Source organism: Solea senegalensis, linkage group LG19 (assembly GCF_019176455.1).
Source record: "Solea senegalensis isolate Sse05_10M linkage group LG19, IFAPA_SoseM_1, whole genome shotgun sequence".
In the NCBI taxonomy this organism is placed as follows: Eukaryota; Metazoa; Chordata; class Actinopteri; order Pleuronectiformes; family Soleidae; genus Solea; species Solea senegalensis.
The window spans coordinates 17874189-17893605 of NC_058038.1; the positions used below are offsets into that span (position 1 = coordinate 17874189).

At 41.6% G+C, this 19417-nt stretch overlaps 1 protein-coding gene across 1 annotated transcript; it reads left to right on the forward strand.

The window, feature by feature from the left end:
• The first annotated feature begins 442 nt into the window (after window positions 1–442).
• Window positions 443–18794, forward strand: LOC122785541 (guanine nucleotide-binding protein G(I)/G(S)/G(O) subunit gamma-13-like). The gene is made up of 3 exons (XM_044051390.1): window positions 443–796; window positions 14757–14884; window positions 15541–18794. The coding sequence occupies exons 2-3, from the start codon at window positions 14787–14789 to the stop codon at window positions 15644–15646; spliced, it is 204 nt and encodes a 67-aa protein (XP_043907325.1). The 5' UTR covers window positions 443–796; window positions 14757–14786; the 3' UTR covers window positions 15647–18794.
• Window positions 18795–19417: the final 623 nt, after the last annotated feature.

Consider the following 19417-nt stretch of genomic DNA (forward strand, 5'->3'; position numbering starts at 1 on the left):
CTGTGTGTGTGGAATAAAACCCTCACATGTGTTCTCTCCCTCTCTCTCTCTCTCTCTCTCTCAGTGGAATCAGATGCAGCTTAAGTGGCCATATTAGGGCAGAAATCCAGAGTCTGGCAATTGGGACAAGCAAGAGGTATACACACACACACACACACACGCACACACACACACACACGGAGAAAAGAGAGAGAGAGAAGTGAAAGAGTGAGAACAGGTTGAAGTATTTTCCTCCTGATTGTGGCACTGTGTTACCTGACTGATACACCTCTCTCTCTCTCTCTCGCTCTCTTTCTCTCTCTCTCACTTTTCCCTCTCTCGTGCGCGCGCACACGCGCGGACGCACATATAGCTGGGTCCCCGGCGGAGACGCGGACAGTGGAGAGCGGAGCGCGCACCGGACCGGCTTGTGAACTTGTCCACTTGGTTATTTTCGCCCCCACCACCACCACAGACACACACACACACACACACACGCATCCTCTGCAACACACAGACTCCTCCGGCTCTCATCCACACACACACACACACACACACACACACAGCCTCAGTGTGCTCGTCATCGTCTGTACTACACTCCGGAGACTGCGGATTTTATCCCTGATCTTTTCCCGTGGATACAGAGCGCGCGCGCGCCGCTTCCCGGGACTCTGCTCTTTATTTGTTTCCATAGAGAGGAAATTAAAAAAACAAATATCCACGTCTCTGCGTGTGTCGGTGCTGCTTTTTCTCCTCTGCGCTCCCTGCACCGGTCAGACTTGGAAAGAGCAACAGCCTCCGCCGGCGCGTCAGTGAGGTAAGAGATGCGACTCTTTCCTTTACCTCATCATCATCATCATCATCATCATCATACAATTACAGTCATCCACTGTGTCACATGTGCTCTATTATAGTATATCACAGGCCTTAATGCAGCTGATACACAATACATAGATAGATAGATGGATAGATGTACTACACAAAGTACAACAACAATCTTGGACTACATAATTCATATTTTTTTGCTTCATGTCGTGGGCCATGTACCCAGTGCCGGCTCAAGCCTTTATGGGGCCCTAATGTTTGCTTTGATTTGATTTGAGGGACCCCCTCCCTCCACCTCCGAGTAGCCGGTACTTGACTAAAGCGATGCAACTGACGGTTATTTTTCATCATCGATCAGTCGAGTACTTGTTTGGTCCGCAAAATGTAAAATGTAAAGAATATGTTGGAAAGATTTCAATCAGTGTTTCTCAAACCTGGAAATGCTGATGTTCTCAGGCAAAGTGATTCCGTTTTAATGACTTCTTTGTAATGTGGAGCAAAGAAACCAGTAAATATTCACATTTAAGAAGCTGAAACAATCAGAAAGCTTGTTAGAGTTATTGAAAAAATAGATCAAAATAGAAAGTAATCGATGAATTGAAAAAGAATAATGGCTGCAGCCCTAATTTACTATTATTGATTCAAGTGTAACACTAAAAATTGCATTCATTATAGTACACAGCGTCACTCTTGCCTTTTCTTTAACATTAGAGGGCAGTAAAATCACTGACTAAACTGCAAAATAAAACCAAATAACTTAAGCTCAACACTATTTAGATATCTAAATATAAAGATGTCTAGATTTCTTTAATATGTTAAAATTGTTTTTCTCCACACACCATTGGGGGGCCCCCCTGGTGATCAGGGGGCCCCAAGCAGCCTCTTAGTTGGCTTATGCCTTGGGCCGGCTCTGCAAGTACCCACTGACATTACATAAATCTTACATTACATGTCTCCTCTGCACCTCTTCCTCCTCCTCCTCTTCCTTTCCTTGCTTCCCTCTGCTCTGGCCTCGCCTGACCCTGTTTTCAGGGAACTGTAGATCTGTGTCTTGGCAGTAAAGACTTCGTTTACTCAGTGTAATCGAGGAATGATCAATAAATTCAAACCAAATTCCCCTCTCGCGTCTGTGTTTTATGTTATTTTTGCTGTTGTGCCTCGCTTCAGTCATTCTGTTAGTCTGTTCTTGTGTTTTTTGTTGTTACAGACACATATTTCCCGTAATAATGATTTGTCTGTTTGTAGTCATTTTTCTGTCTTGGTGGTTATTTTTATGGGTCTTCTTAATCATTTAGTGTCCCCTCGAGGTTGTTGCCTCTCAGTGTCGTTATATCGTGAATCTTTGTGGTTATTTTGTCTCTTTGTCGTTGTTTCATGGCTCTAACTGGTTGTGTACCTTCCAGGTTGTTGTTTCTCTCGCTGTGGAGTCATAATGTGAATCTCAGTAGACATTTTGTGTTTTTTTTTTGTGTCTCTTTGTGTATATTTTATCTCTCGTGTTTTGCCTCTTTGTCGCCATTTTGTGCCTCTGTGGTTGTTGTGTGTCACTTTGTAGTAACTGTGTTTGTCTGTAGTTAATGTTTAACTACAGCTGTTTAGCTGTTTAGTGTCTCTTATTGGTTGTTTTTGTGTTGTTATTATGTTGGTCATTATTTTGTGTCTCTTTGTAATCGTTTGTTTGTCTGAAACTGTATCTTTGCTGTTAATTTGTGTCTTTTTCGTTGTCATTTTGTGATTTTGTGTGGTTTTGCGGTCACTTTATGGTCATTTTTGTCTCTTTGTCGTTGTTTTGTGTCCCTTTAAGGTTGTTCTCTCTCTCTCTGTGTGAATCTTAGTGGTTGTTTTGGCTCTTTGTAGACATTTTGTGTGTCTCTTTGTAGTAATATTGTGGCTTGGTGGTTGTTCTGTGTCTCTCTGTGGTCGTTTTGTGTCTTTGTAAACATCTTTTGTCTTTTATAATCATTACATGTCAATCATTTTGTGTCTCGTAAGGGTTGTTGTGTGTCTCTCTGTAAATCTTCCTGTCTGATTGTAATCCATTTTATTACTGTTGGCTGTGATTTTGCCTGCTGGTCAGACTGTCCACTAATCCATCCATGATACTACCCTGTGACTCTAGCAGGACTGTGCAGTCAGAGAGTGTCCTGCTCATTTAGTGGACCTCGCTTTAGTGCGTCCACACATACAAACATTGATCGCACACAGTGTATTCCAGGCCAGTATTGATCAGATCTGATCGACTGGACGTTTCCCTCCATGCAGCCGGTGCCATGGCGGCGTCATATCAGCTGGGCTAGTCCCAGTGGCTCTGGAGCTCATTAATGTTCCGAACACATCGCCTGGTTGTAAAAGCTCAAACATCATCTGTGAGCGTCTGTCTGGCATTTATTATCCTCCGCAGCACTTCCTCCTCACTTTAACAGCAATGTGCCTCCTCTTTCCCTCTCAGTCGCCACTCTCAGCTGGTCAGAGCAGCTCTGCCTGTTCACTTCTATTTTTAGTCTCTATTTACAATGCAGTAGCTGTCGAGCCAAGAAGAATTCCTTCATCTCTCGTCTTTCTGCGTCTTATTTATCCCTCGCTGTCTCCTCTTCATTTTGTGCACACCTCACTCACCCACTTTCACTTGTTCACCTTTTGTTCACCAGTTTAATATTCAGCCCTTGGAATCGGATCGAGCAATTCAACACATTAAACTGTGGTAGCTCATCTCACACTGCCACCTGCTCCACTCATGTACACACACACACACACACACACACACACGTATGTATGTGGCACATTAGTGTTAGAGGATGGGAGGACAGTGGAGGAGACGCAGGGTAGAGGGTTAATCTCTGGATGCTTTTGACCCAAATCACAATGTGACCTACATGTAACCTCCCCTAAAACAACCCCCACACTTTTCCCTGCACAAACCCACAAAAACACACTTCCACGAGCTGTTAATTACTGACACAACGTACTACGACGCTGCACTCAGTCTTAAACAGAAGTCAAGAAGGGAGATATGTGAAGAGGCTGTCAAAAAATAATGTTAATAAAGAAAATGTAATTAACCTCGACATCTTTTATGATACTTGAGAGAGTCGTTTTGAGGCTAACACGACCTCCCGTCATGGAAAGTGTCCCAGTTTCTCCTCACAGCTTCAGCTCCAGCGCAGTAACCACTGTGAACACACCCAAACCTCAACCAGACACCACACGCTGCTGTGCTCGACATTTATTACTGCTACTACACTTTTGATCACTTTTTTTTACAGAACACTGCCTTTTTTTTGTTATGGTTTGAAGGTAATGATGAATTCATTATGTTAATTCATGAAGAAAATGATGACGGGCAGATTCTAATGCCTCTGCTGCAACAACTGTGTTTAATAATTCCTTCAGGCTCTAGGTCACATTTTATGTTTTATGAATCTCCTGAAAAGAATAGGGAAGTGTTTTTTTCTTCTTTTTTTCTAAAAATGCAAATATTGCTCTACATATCATACAGAACTGGACACAACTGCCCTGACCAGAATTTGCAAGGGTGTTTCTAGGGGATGTATAAAGCAGGCCGTTGCCTGAAAGAGTGATTGACAATGTGAAGAACAACAATTTTGGGAAAGACCATTTTTCAATTCAGTGATAGGTTTATGTACATGAGATCCACCAAACAACACAAACAATTAGCTTTCACCTATAAAAGCTTCATTAGAGTCAAAAAAGATCCTGAATGTGTCCTCAGATTCAATTCAATATTATATATTTGTGTATATGTAAATGTATATATATATGTATATATATATATACATATATGTATGTATATATGTATATATACACTATATACATACATATATATATATATACAATATTTGTATAGCTCATCATACGAATCACAACATACGTTATCTCAAGGCTCTGTACATAGACAACATCATTGAGAGCAGAGAAACCCAATAATTCACACAATGAGCAAACATCTAGATCAGGAAATCTCTGATAGAACCAGACTCAGACTATGTGCGGCCACCTGCCTCGACCGATTGGGGTGAAAAGGAAAAATGGGGGACAGAGGAGAGGTGGGGGGGAGAAAGGTCAAGAGGGAGGTGACGTAGAGGCAGAAGAAAGAGAGAAGCGAGCGCTTCAATGAACGACTCTTTTTTTTAAATCAGTTTAAATGTTTGGTTCCTAAAATCCAATTTAGATCCAATCTCACTCACCAGAGAGTTTGAGTAAACACATGTGGCTTCATAACATTCCTGAGCTGATTACTGATCACCATATGATTCCTTTTTCCCCCATGGTTACTTCTACTTTTCATGTTACAGCAGCGTAAGTAGGGTTTTGATTCACTCACACACACACACTGACGTACACAAAGTCGGACTCGTTAGGAACATAACTTTGTTCTTGTAAACGGACGTGAGACGTCAGTGTGCAGTTGAATGAAGGGAAGGGAAGCCCAGATCTCATCATGCGTGGTCACAGGAGACCAGTGGCGGTTGCTGGTCCTTCAAACAGAGGAAAGTAATTTCAGGCCAAGTTATTTATACATGCTGAGCTTCCCTGGAAGTGACGATTTGATCCGACCGCCGCAGTGAAAAAAAAAGCAATTCTGTGCCGTCTCGTAGCGATCAATCGAAGCTGAGCTTCCGCTGGTTTTAAAGTGCAGTGAAAATAACGTCAGACGACCTGAGATAGACAACTGATCCTGAACAAGCGATTCATATAAATGAGACACAGACTTTTTTAGTCATTAAATGTCAATACAACAGTCTCAAACTATAGTCACCTTATCACTCGCTCCGTCTTAATCTAATGTCACTGCACCAGTGTGTGAAGTACATGTGAGGAAGAGGAGGATGAGGAGAGAGAGAGAATAAGTCTGCCTCCGTCTGTAGCTGACTTTGCTCGAACATTTTTACACCACTTGTTTGAGATGCACTGATCCAGTGGAAGCGGAGTTTCCTTTACTGTCATAAGAGGAATCGCCTCCGCGTCCAAGCCTGAACGAGGCCAAAGAGACAGCGAGAGAGGAAGAGAAGACAGCAGTCAGCATAAATGAGTTATGCCGAGGGTTTCATTTTCTGTGCAGTGTTGCAAAAATGAGTCAGTTGTCAATTAAAAGTGTCGTGTCACTTATATTAAGTCCACTTTATGGCGACATTAGGCTAAACAAAAAGTCCCAAATCAGCTACGCTATCATTGCCTTGAGCCTCCACATGAGGGTCACAGGGGGCGCTGTAGCCAAGGACAGACTGACGCAGGGCTAAAGGAAGGGCAGAGAAAAAACGTTCACGCTTACATTCACACTCCTCGATCTGCATGTCTTTGGAAGGAAGGTGGCAGCCTTCATGCTGTGAGGCAATAGTGCTAGCCACTGTTCCCCCTGCTGATCAACACTTCATCTTAACCCACTAAAGAGAAAAAGCATCTGTCACCGTCCTAGACTTTCTTAGCCCTGACAAACTCATGATGCTGATGATACTGGATCACAACAAAGAAATGTAGTGTTTCCCTTTCTAGTCAAACTTCCAAGTCAGGCTTATCCAGGAAACAAGAACCAGAGACACTCAGGACACTAATTCATCAGCTGTTTGCTTACAGAGTGCTGCTGACTCTCATCCCAACTTCTCCACACTTAAATGCAGCGAGTGCTGGCTACGTTCAGGAGGTCACATTTCACTGAAGCCGTCACCAAACTAGAATGACTCCCCAGTGGTCGTCTGCCTCTGCTGACCGACGCAGTTTCAGTCTACACGGTTATTTTGTCAGACCTTTATAACATGAGCCTGTTGACTTAAAGGTCTTGTGAGGCCACTTTGACCTTGGACCACTGGCCACCCAAAATGAAAACAGTTCATTTGAAGGATTCTCTTGGGGCGATGACGTCCAACTGGACGTTTATGAAGAATTCCCTCAGGGTGTTAGTGAGAGATCGTGTTCGTAAGACTGGGACAAACACACGGTTGGACAACTACAAGGAATAAGCCACGGGCTGTTGCCAGGCAGACTGGCATACAAACAAAGACAAAATGTTGAAGGATGAACTAACCAGCATCACTGCAGTCAGGTTAATTGACGGAAATACTTTTCTACATAAAGATTATTGTAACTATTTCAGCTGTTGTTTGTCTTTACGCAACAGTAGAAGGAAATGGAATTATTGTGATAGTCCAGCTAAAACCTTGAAATACATGTTAGTCTGACTGAAATAGGACTAAATATGAAATAACATCCCCAGGTAATAGGATTGTGAGTCCAGTGGTTACTACTGTACATGTATATGTTCAGTCAGAAAATACAGAAACGAATCGTGATATTTTAAGCAGCTTCAGTTCTGTCAATTTTAAATGTGATACGTACTACTCCAATACAAGCGTGAGCACTTAAAGATGTGGATCGCGTCCAACATTGAAACTGCTGTGACGTGGCACAAAAAACACACAACGAGTGACGCTCAACGTGTAACTGAATCATTAGAAAGATGAGTCCACCGAATGGTTCAGTACTTCCTGCATGAGCGGAGCACAGACTTGAGATTTTAGACATCCATCCATCCATCCCTTCATTTTCTACCACTTTATCCTCCACAGGAGGCTGTACCAATCTCAGAGTCACAGCCTGGACAGTTGGAGACAAACATGGAGACAAACAAGCATTCAACCATTCACTCTCACGGTCAATTAAGAGTGACCAATTGACCTAATCCCCATAATATTGCATGTTTTTGTACTGTGGGAGGAAGCCGGAGAACCTGTACTAGAAGTACTAGGCCTGTATAATGGAAAAGCTCCCAAAGTAAGGACCAAGACAGAGCGATCAAGCATATCACAAAAGGTAGTAAGTAAGTAAAAGAAAACGTGATGAGAATAAATGGAAAAATTCTAATTGGTTACAAAACAATTGGTTTCTTTGAGAACGATGAACATCTGTTTAAAGCTCCACGTCCACAGAACAGCAGGCTACATATAATGCACATCCTCACCACATCCTGTGTGAACCAGAAGCAAATGCCTTTCGTTTGGTCTAATGGCAGGATGCCAGATAATTGCGACATGTTTATCCTTCAGTTGAGCGAGCGAAGCCCAGAGGGAAGCGAGCTCCGTCCCGTCACAGTAAACAGACGCGGGGTTTACGAGGCTGCTCGGCCACAGTCTGTCAGTGATATATTGGTGTTTTAACATATGTACTTTACCGCCACCTGTAAATGTGACTGCTATAGGTATCGTGTGTCATGTTGGGATGGATTTATCAGTAGGAACAACAACTGACAGCAGAAAGAGAGCGAGGGAGGAAGGGGAGGGAGAGATTACTGTTTGGAATTTGTCACAAATGGATTGGGAGCTCTTACTGTGATGTCATGTGTGGAAGACAACGGGAGACGGACAGAAAACAGATACCAGGGAAGTGAAAGGAGGAAGAAAACTGTCTGCCTCAACACTCAATTACTTCCCGCGGCTCGAATTTTGTCAAAGTCAAATGTTTACAGTGTGTGATGTGTCTGAAGTTCAAAGTTAGCAGCCAGCAGAGATGCAGAAGATAAACAGAGGGCGAGATGTACGTGTACACGGGCGAGGACTGAGCAAATAACAGGCGTTTGAGACAATAGAGAAAGATAAGAATGGAAAATGACAGGTGCAGTTGATATAGGTGAGAGAGAGGAGGAGGCGCGGCCCGCGGCGATAAAAACGCAACTTTTAATACGTTTTTGTACATTAACAACAGACGGTATACACACGAGGGCTGGAAATGATAAAAATGCAGCAGTAAAAATGGATGTAAAGTGATAAAGGAGCACAATGTTATCATTCTCCTCCTCCTCCTTGCATTCGTCGTTTATCATTCACAACACAAAATTGCCTCTTATCGTTCGAGGAATGTGTCCACAAGCGTGAAAGTAACAAAAAAGAAATGATAAAAATGGTATTAAAGTGAAAAACACAGCGGTGACATTTACTGTATCGCAGTTCTTGTAACTAAACGATGAATCTAGGGCGAGGTGAATGATAAAATGTGGTCATTCATCACAAACTTTAGGTGCCTTACGATTGGATTACGATTCAGAGACCGCGATTGGATTATAAAATGATTATTGATGCACTTTCGATCAGTCTTTTGAAAGAAAACAAATGAAAACAAATAATTCATGTCCAGTATCATTTATTAAACTGGAAAGTTACGACTGAAAGTCACATCTTGACTCATAATTCATGTATTTAAGACAAAATGTGAACTGAATCATTAGCGTCCAGTCTTCTGTGATAAAGTGGGCAGTTATTACATTATTTAACTTTTAAATAATCATAATTTGGACCTTTGTGAATCCATTCAGAATCCTCCACGTCTCCAAGAATCCGTGGTTTTCCTCCACGCCTCACTTTTACAGCTGTATTTTATTTATTTTTTTTATCATTTAATCTGAGTTACTTCCTCCCCTCGTCTATACAGTACATACAGTATGGATGTTTATAAAGAAATATCATCTCTGACGCCGCCACTGGACTCTGCCGTTGATCGTAGACCGCTCAGTGACACGGCCTCTTACTCTCAGCACTGTGACAGGAAAGTTACAGGAAATCTTTCAACTATCGTGACACGTAATCTAATCAGGAGGCAAAACTCGGTGCTCGTGAGGTGATGCAGGGAAGGATGGAGGGGAATGCTAATGACAGCCACGGGCAGGAGGTTTGCCAATAAAAAAAACAGCTTTAACTACAGGGGTTACTGTTTTTGTAGCTGCAGTCAAAGTATATACTGAAATATTATCAGTTAATTAGATTTGACTTTGCAGCTGCATGTGCACATCAATGTTAGAGGAAAGTCAGATACCGTTGACACAAACATCCGCTCTGTTTCCCAGTGCTGTGTCATATAAAGAGATAAGAGGTAATAATGCAATAAATAAAAGATGGCCCATTCCTTGGAAAGTAAGAAAAAGTCATCTAGATCATTATCATTTCCTTTTAATTGACAAGGAAAAGAAACACTGTTCGCGTAAAGCCTTATTTCTTTGTTTTTCTCGTAGCACTGCAGTAGCGACTAAAACACGATAGATCTTTGTTTGTTCAAGGAGAAGAGGGTGCTGGGGGAAAAAAAAGGATGTTATCTTGTAGAGAAAAATAAGTGAAAGTGTAAGAGGAGACACACAGAGAGAAAACAGGGATGAGATATATGAAGAGGAAAGCATCCAATCCTCCTCTTGTCTCTGGAGGATGCTGCTGAAACCTGATCTGAGCCAGGATCTGACCATCACTCTGCCTCTTTGTGTCTAATGTTGTTAGGACACACGCGCACTCACAGATGTTGGTGTGTTGTCTTCACCTCAGGACACAGATGTGCACATCTCCGTCTCCATCTGCATACACCTCCCTGTTCTTTAACCAGACCTTCACAGATTAGTCCAAATGTTCTTAAATATCAGTCGGATCCTTTGATAAGAATGAATGGTCATAATGATCTTAATCTGTAATAATTCTAAACTAAGCGCCATAGAATGAGTCCTTTACGTCTACGATGGGCAACGGTTCTCCTTCAGCGTCCATCATATAGTGCTGCCATGTTACTACAGTAGCCCAGAATGGACAAACACCAGCTCTAAAGAGGCCATTTCACATTTTCATATAACACAAGGGCCACGATATGAGAGGGAAGGGACGTCAGTCGGCACTTAATCCTATACGCACTTGGCCTTTACCGCGTCTCGAGTGTTTGTCGTTGCAGCAGCAAGACAACAAAAAGGACACACAAGTATCTTTCCTTACTGTTGGTGTAAAAAAAAAAAAATAAAATGTTATATTCTGGATATTCACTGTGGAATGTGGAGAAACTGGGTTGGTTTGTGCTGTAAATGTTTTACTTTTTTAGTCACAAAAACAATAACAAAGTCAAAGCAAGGCTTGTTTCTGCAGTTTTAATATCATAATAACAAGTTCAAGCCAAAAATGTGTCTACGAGAACTTTAAAAGTGGATTTCTGACATGAAACAAACAAACAAGTTGGTAGCCGGTTACCTTAGCTTAGCATTAGGACTGGAAACAATGTGATTCAGGGTTTTTTTCCCAGTGATAAACTACATTATATTTGGTAAAAACACCAAAAAAAACAGAAGCGAGAGCTTCACAGCCACTGAAAGAAAAATAATACCAGCCGTCACTGTATTGCAGTGGACAATGCAGTGGAGTAGTTGTTCAGTTTCGCTCACTAAACTGTCATAAAAAAGGGGGAAAAAAAAAACCCCCTGCATAATATCAAGTAGTATTTCATGTCCCTGTAAAAATACCAGCGTTGTCTCTGAAGCACCTCGATGAGATCAATTCTGAGTGCTGACTAGACGGGCACTCATCTCTCCCCAGTCCTCAGATGACTCACAATACTGTGAACACACACACACACACACACACAGGAGGGTACACAAACACACAATGTACACACACACAAGAGGGGAAGCGCATTATTGAGCGAGTGCAGTGGACACAGAGCGTGGGTGTGAAGTGTGAGAGAGCAGGACAGAGGAAGCACAGGAAGAGGATGAGGACAACATTGCTATATGGAGTGGACCACGAGTGTATTACACTTTTCTGGCCTTTAAATCCCATTTGCACTGTTAATTATTGTCATATAATGTCATATAATGCCTATATGTGATGTGCTATATAATGTTTTCACATATCATAGATACCAGTATAGACTGGGCATGGCCTAAAAATACAGTAGTACAGTATTCACAACTTTAGCAAAGTTTTACTTGCTGATACAAGCTGTGATTTCAGGTTTGATTGTCGTCACAGCAGCTATTTTTGACATGAAATAATAGCACAAACACAGGTGTTTTCTATGACATTAATTAAGGTTCCACTCCATTTAGGCTGGAATCAGTGTGTGTGTGTGTGTGTGTGGGGCTCACTACCGTTATTTAGACATATTTCCTGTATTTCCTGGTTGTATTCTTCCAAAAAAAAATAAAAAATTAATTAAACAAATACTAATTTGTTCCCATGAAATAGGTATAATGTCCATCCATCCATCTTCTACCACTTTATCCTCCACGTAAGGTTGGGAATGACTTACATTACAAAGATATTCTGACATTGTTAGGAATCATTACTAGGGAGAGGCATTTAAACAGAATCTTAAGAGCCAGGTTACTTCACAGGTAACATTGTAACCCCGCCTCCACGTCGCAGAATGCACGCGCGCTCCCACAGCAGGTGGGATACAAATCCTGCACCCTCTGGGCCTCATTATGATCATTAGAGCTTTGCTGTAACGACAAACTGACGACTTTTGCACAATAATGCACAGTTTCTATCAAAATCATCATTAAATGATAAAAGAAAAGTATGCTGATGGGATTAGAAGGTGACACCACAGTCATATTCCTGCAAGATTAGATTATATTTCTAATGATTGCTCAAATACACCTGAATTGCTCTGTTCTGCTTCTGTCAGTGTTGCTGCTTCAGCTGCAGCAGCAGCAGCAGCAGCAGCAGCAGCAGCATTGCGGACCAAAGCCAGGAAATATTCAATAATAATTACCATTATTGGATAAGTGGACAAATTGTTCACGAGCAACATTTCAGACCTGCTGGTACTTACTGAGCCCAGACGTTTGAGAGCAGAAAGATGATTAAGTGGAAGAGAGAAAGAGGTGCAGTATCAAATGAATGCAGCAAAACATGTATTATCAGGATCCTGAAAATCATCTCCATGGCTCAGTTCACTTTACAGCTAAACTGGACAGGAAGTGCAGTCCTGCATTTAGCTGGAGCTTCTATACCTGGAGACTGGATCTGACCACCTCACACAATTTAAGGGCTTAAGAGCACCAACAGTGTGACTTTGATGTCATTTGGATAAGAAATGCAAGAGATATCAGTCGTGAATAAAACGCTTCCTGTTTGCATTCTTTAAACGAAGAGAAGGAAATTATAATTCACGAGGATTATTTATGTTTGAAATGAGCAAACTCTTTTGGGGGTTCAAAAAAAGTGAGAAGTGTAATATAATTAGAGTTTACAGTGAGAATCTACAGTTCAGCGCTTTCATTTTAAGTGTAATGTTTCAGATATTTTCTCTACATTTCGGACTATTCCTTTTTCGGTTATTGGCACGTTTGTGTGAAATGATCTCACTTTATCTTTACTTTTTATATGACTGTAACCAAAATAAAGATATTCATTCATTCATTCAATTGTGACAGATAAAGCGCTAAAATAGCAGCTTGCGGGACGATTTCAATGCTAAATTAAACAACAATAACCCCCATTTACACCCTCATCAACTATGCTGTACAATATACTGAACATCATGGCTGTAAATGACATGATATAGAACAACATGTTGTTATAAACTCCTCAGTACAGCATAATAAAATAAAGTGTAGGATCTGTAGCGTATTTAACACATATGAGTACGACGCTGTACAAACAAGGTCGAACACGCTTTCTGCCGAGAAGGAGATTTATTAGCTAAGTGTCCTCCTTCTCCGTGAGTCTCGCCATCAGCTGTAAATGAGATTTGTTGGCGAGTCCTCTCCACTTTATCCCTCACCTCACTGAGGCCATTAAATGACAGAGACCTCTTATGTGGTAAGTATGCAAACAGCCTCTCTCTCCTACACAGAGCAGAGGGCCTGGTGTCTTCCTGCTAAATTCTCATTGCTTTATGACGACGTGGGCACATGCTGTCTTACAGCTTCTCCTGCCTTACATTAGATTCAGTAAATCCCATAGTTTAGAACGGATTTACTCAGTACATGGAATTTAATTTTGAATCTTGCAGAGCAAATTGGCTGTTTACTGTTTTACTGTCATATGTTTCTGTTTCTGTCATTAACCCTTCGAACACAGAGCGTATACAGAGGCTATAAGAATGTCTTATATCCTGTTTGTTCCAGCACCACCTATAGGCAATCTGATGAAAAGACATGTGATAGCAAAAAGTACTTCAAATTTTAATCTAAAATCACATTGAATTTGTGACATTCGGAAAATGCGTCACAATTCAAAGCTCGTTTTTATGAACAAAAATAAAAATAAAAACAAGTCTATTTTGTGACGTCTCCACAAACATTGCTACGCTGCAAAATATAACTTTGTCTCAACAACACAAAAGAAGCTTTTACTGATTTTTGCTTCCCCTTTATGATAATAATAATAATAATAATAATGATGATGATAACAATAAGTTACCTTTGATGCACAAATTGCAGCACAGAGTTCTTGACATCATTGAATTTCAAAGACAAGAATAATCAAAGACATGGAAGTAAAATGAGCATCAAAACAAATACAGTGAAAATAGAACAGAAACATAAGAACACGAGTTAAATGCTGCTGGTTAAATGCTAACATGAAGAAGTGAGTATTTAACTTTCTCTCAAAATATGAAATGTGTTAGCTTCTCTGATAGCAAAAGAAAATAACACTTGACTCAATATATGCATATATACTAAAGATATTCCTATTTTATTTGGATAATTTGTCCATATTATGTCCATGTACCTACAACTGACCAGCGAAACAAGCTCTTAGGCATCAGGTGTTATCAAGGATTATACACGGCTTTAAGTTGTGCCACTGCCTCACTTTCCTCGCCACCACATCTCAGGTGCACACACCACGGTCAGGGAGGAGGAGGAGGAGCTGAGAGGAACAAATGTAAATGTAAATGATCACGTGATAATCAATCAGGAAAAAACTGCTCCTGTTGTAACGAGAGAGTTGTTTTGATTTGCATTCATTTCTCGGTCACGGTGTTTGTAAATGTAATTCAATTAAAAAAAGAATTGAAAGACCGAACATATCCTGGAGTGTTAAGTGGGTCTGCCAGTTTTACGCCACACTTGTTTGTACAATATAAATCAAATGGCTTCTGTTCGCGCTGAGTTGCCGCCTGACGACTATTTAACACAACTGTGCGCCGCATGAATGTAACTCTGTATCTTCCTGTCTTCCTGTGTGCAGGTAGAGAAGTCCCTACATCAAGCTGCAGGCATGGATGAGATGGACCTGCCCCAGATGAAGAAGGAGGTGGAGAGCCTCAAGTACCAGCTGGCCTTCAAACGAGAGAAGTCCTCCAAAACCGTGACTGAGTGCGTCGTCCAGTTTAACTGTGCACACAGTCTCTCACACAGGATACTAAACGAATCACGATTAATGCGAATAATCCTGACCCATCACCGACCAATCCTGCTGCCAGTTTAAGTTACTTACTTATTTCCTTGTTTCTACAGACGACAGCGTGCATTTCAGACGCCATTGTTTAATTGCATCTTTATTTTTAAACGCAGAACTACGCGTAGAACTGCGTGATTTCACGTATGCAACAGGAACATGTGATAACAATGTTGAAAATCCGCCTGTGAGTGTCCTCAGAAACTCACACGTTCACGTTTATCATGATAGAGTGAGAGAGAGACAGAGAGCACAGTCAGACAGGCAGGGTAGGTGACCAGCTTTACTTTCCACTCGTCTCCACAGCGACAGAATCTATTTGAGTGATCGTTTCATGTTTTTTCAGAATAAAAGCTCTTTTTTGAAGATTAGTTGATGTTGTCACTTGGTTTTAGCATTTTAGTCAGGCACAGAAATCACCAGCTATCCTGGTTCTGCTCATCTAAAGCTCACTAATGAACAGGTTTTATCTACCGGAAAACACTAAAGAGGATAGAGGAGGACTTCCTCGTGAATAGTAAAAACGTCTCTCTGTGTCTCTCTGTGTCTCTCTGTGTCTCTGTGTGTCTCTTAGTTTGGTAAAGTGGATCGAGGACGGCGTTCCGGAGGATCCCTTTTTGAATCCCGAGCTGATGAAGAACAACCCGTGGGTGGAGAAAGGAAAATGCATCCTTCTCTAGATGAAACCACTGACCCTGCCATGAGTGTGCAACTGTAACCATGCTGACAGACACACACCTACAGACGACTCCTGAACCTGACCCTTACTCGCCTGTGAAGGCCATAGCAGGACAGCGCCTCCTAACCTCTCACCTTGAATGTACAACCACTGATATGTAAAACCCCCCTCGACCTTAACCCTCCTGTTAATGCACGCACGCACACACATGCACCTGACTGCCACACCTTTTACTGCAAGTTTACTCGTGCCACGGTACTCCCGATACTTTGTATGAAAACGTTTGTCTATGCCACTGTCAGTCACAAGCCGCTTCCTCCTCTCTTTTACTCTTCATCTCTTCTGAGCGTCACGAAATGATCGCCGCCGTTAAACAAAAACAACGTCTTTAGACTATTCCGTAAGAATCTGTAATCATTTGAAATACTAAACTATGGTTTTGATGAAGTTCACTCACGTGCGACGCGATAATCACAGTTGCTTCTAGGGGCGTCAGTAACAGATTAAACTGCGTAGTGAACCTTATTTATGGTACACGGCACCATCTACGCGATCAGACGTCAAGATTACCACTTGTTTTGGATTAAATTTGAACACTATACATATCCTACAATCATAAAATGAGTTAGTACAGATCCCATTTCTCATTCAGCACGATACATTGAGAGTTATGATAACTGTCCATATTAACCCATCATTGTGGGTTCTTATGGCGCATTCATGATCATTAAAGCATGATTTAAATCGTTTTTGATCTAAAATGACCAATGATAGGTACTTTGTGTCATAATAATTATGTCGTCTGAGGCTTTGACAGTGTTTGGAGATGGTTGTACACATGAGAAGTGACCGTAAGAGTGAAAAGAGTCTCATGTCGGGAAAGTTGTAGGAAGAGATGGTTGTTATTCAACAATGTCAAAGCGTCTGCATGTGACGCACACTGGCATCTTAAAGGTCCAGTGTGTAACACTTAGTTTAGATATGCAGACACATGCATATACTACACAATAAATATCATTTGCTTTTCCATAGCCTTAAATAAGCCGTTTATATATAAAGTCACAACAAGGAAAGACAACGTTGTTCCTGGCACTGTCGTCCCCTGCCGCGCATTAGGTGTCACTGATTCTTACACACTAGACCTTTGATAGAAACATTCACAACAAAGCTTTTCCATGGAAATAAACAACAATGCTGGGACTTCACCAGCAGTTGTCAGCGCTTTCTTCACACACACGTTGTCATTACTGTAAATGCATGGCAAAAATCAAAGATGGAGCAGAAGCTAGTTTTTCTCTCTTCTTGTCAGTAGGACACAGAGTGTCGTAGCAGCTCTGTTTGTGTCAGAGGAAAGTGAAGCTGTGCGTCTCTGGAGGAGGAGGAGGAGGAGGAGGAGGAGGAGGCCGAGCTTTGTGATGCTTCTCCTTAGCGACAGAGCAGCACACACACACAGACGCTCGACATGCAAGCAAACAACACACAGGACGTGTCTTCACACATGTACAGACAGACCCCCTTTAACTTATTATATTTATTGGTGGTTTATTTATTTATTTATTTATTTGTTGACGTGACCTTTCTCTCGCACCCGTTTGCGTCCGCCTGCGCTCCCTCTTCCTCGACCTGACGACACCTCGCCCGGTTACCATCGACCGCTTGCCTTGTACGCGCGCGGCGACGCTGATTTAAGAATGTAAACACCCTCCATGTGGCACGAGGTTGGGACGACACCACTGACCTCAGGGCTGCTCTGTGTGAGTGAGTGAGTGTGTGTCTGTGCGTATTCTTTCCAGAAGGTCAAATATGCAGCTTCATCACACACACACACACACACACACACGTTGGCGAGAATGTGTATGAGGTGAGGAGTGGCAGGGACGTGGGATTCTCTAAATGACTCTGGCACGGAGGAGCCTCACATCATCTCAGTACTGTAATGAGTCTCATGATGTACATTTTCTTTAAGATAACCCAGTTCCCTTAAGCCAACTCAAGGCCTCTTCATACTTTGTGCGTTCCATGTCTGCAGAGAGTACGCGCTCCACTAAACACACCCGCGCGTCCATTTGTACTAAAAGACGCACGCCGAGCCCCACGCTCTATTCCATTTCAATATACACTGTCGTACCTTAAGCATGTGCAGTTGATATGTATGGTGCAACTGCATCAGGACGTACCATCGCAGACGCGTGGTGGACGATGACATTCACTGTCAGTCATGTGGGGACTATAGTGGACATGAGGACGTAGAAACTATGAACTGGCCGCTTCAAGGACTATTCCGTTCATTTTCCCCCGGTCCATGCTGTGCTTCTAAACTACCACGATTAAAACCGCTGGACATTGGCGTCCGAGAACATTGTTTCACATTAAAAGTGTGTCACTGTGCCTTAAGCAGCGCCAGTGAACGTAGAAGATGTCCAGTAAACACGTCGGAACATGTGTGCATCATTAATGACAGATGACCTGTACGCGCTCTAACTCCACCCCAGTTTAGCTCATACGTTACATTTGATTCCATTTCTTTTCTATTTTAATAGTTTAGGTAAATTGTACGTTAGGTTCATGTCTTTTAAGTATAGTCATTTAATGATAAATGAAAGAAAAGGGACTTTTAAAATGACCAAGATATGAGGAACACCTGTTTGTAACTCTCACCACATTTTTGAGTTTTTTGGGATTTAAAGGTTTGAGGTTTTCCCAGTTAGAATAGAACAGAATAGAATATAAATACTTTATTCATCGCCAAGGGGAAATTATTTCAACTAGTTCTTACACGACCAACACGAACACGACAACTGCAAAGTACAGTGTGTGAGCATTTCCCTGTTTCTGCCTCCGTCCCTGCTCTCTTGATTTTCTGTCTGGCTACTGTAACTTTACTTGTTTGGTTTGTTTTTATATAATCAGAACATCATGTGTACGTGTGTATGTTATTACTATTATAATGACCACAGAAAAACCTGTCTGAATATCTAGCAACATTATTCCCTGTGAGAGTGCTTTGGAAAAATTATTATGCATCCGATCAAGTCCTAGTGTAAAGATGACGATGAGCAATAAATTAAAGATTGTTTTTTTTTTATTGAATGTTTTACAAAGAAACAAAAACATTTATGTTATTGAATAAAGTAGACAATTTTTAGACAGCTTGGTTGTCGTTTTTCTTTCGTTTTTGTTCCATGCTCACTGTGCACTTAATTAAAAACCTGCTTAGTCATGCCATTGTTCAATCAGGACAATGATGTGGCAGCAGTGCAGTGGATATAATCACGCAGATACAGGTCAGGAGCTCCAGAACATCAGAACGGAGGATTACTATGATCTCAGTGACTTTGACTGAGGAATGGTTGTTAGTGTCGCACATGAGTTTACTCAAAAACACACTCAGTCATCAGCAGCTCTGTAAAAAACACTGACTACACTGTAACTCAACACATTTCCTATGTTAAAATGAATATTAAATTTACTTTAGTCGTCAAAATAATAAATGATGACAGGGAAGTGGAAAGGGAACTTGGCTTGTGACCAGTGTTGCCAGATCTCGCCAAAGTAACAAGCGTCTCTCTCTCTCGCTCTCAAATAAAACCCCAACAAAACACTCCAACAAAATGACCACATGAGGGATTTAACCCTTTACCGGGCCAAGAATTACATTTGGTAACTTCCGAAGACACCCAAATCTGCGCTACCGTGAAATTTGACCAATCATTGGAGGCCTGCCACTCTCAAAACTTCAAGTGCAGTTCCAGTACGGTGATACGGCTCAGTC

Bases quoted from the DNA above. Each gene is read 5' to 3' on its own strand.
- LOC122785541 (XM_044051390.1), top strand. From the start codon at position 14,787: ATGGATGAGATGGACCTGCCCCAGATGAAGAAGGAGGTGGAGAGCCTC. The intron at 14,885-15,540 runs GTGCGTCGTCCA...TGTGTCTCTTAG, and splicing joins TCCTCCAAAACCGTGACTGA to TTTGGTAAAGTGGATCGAGG.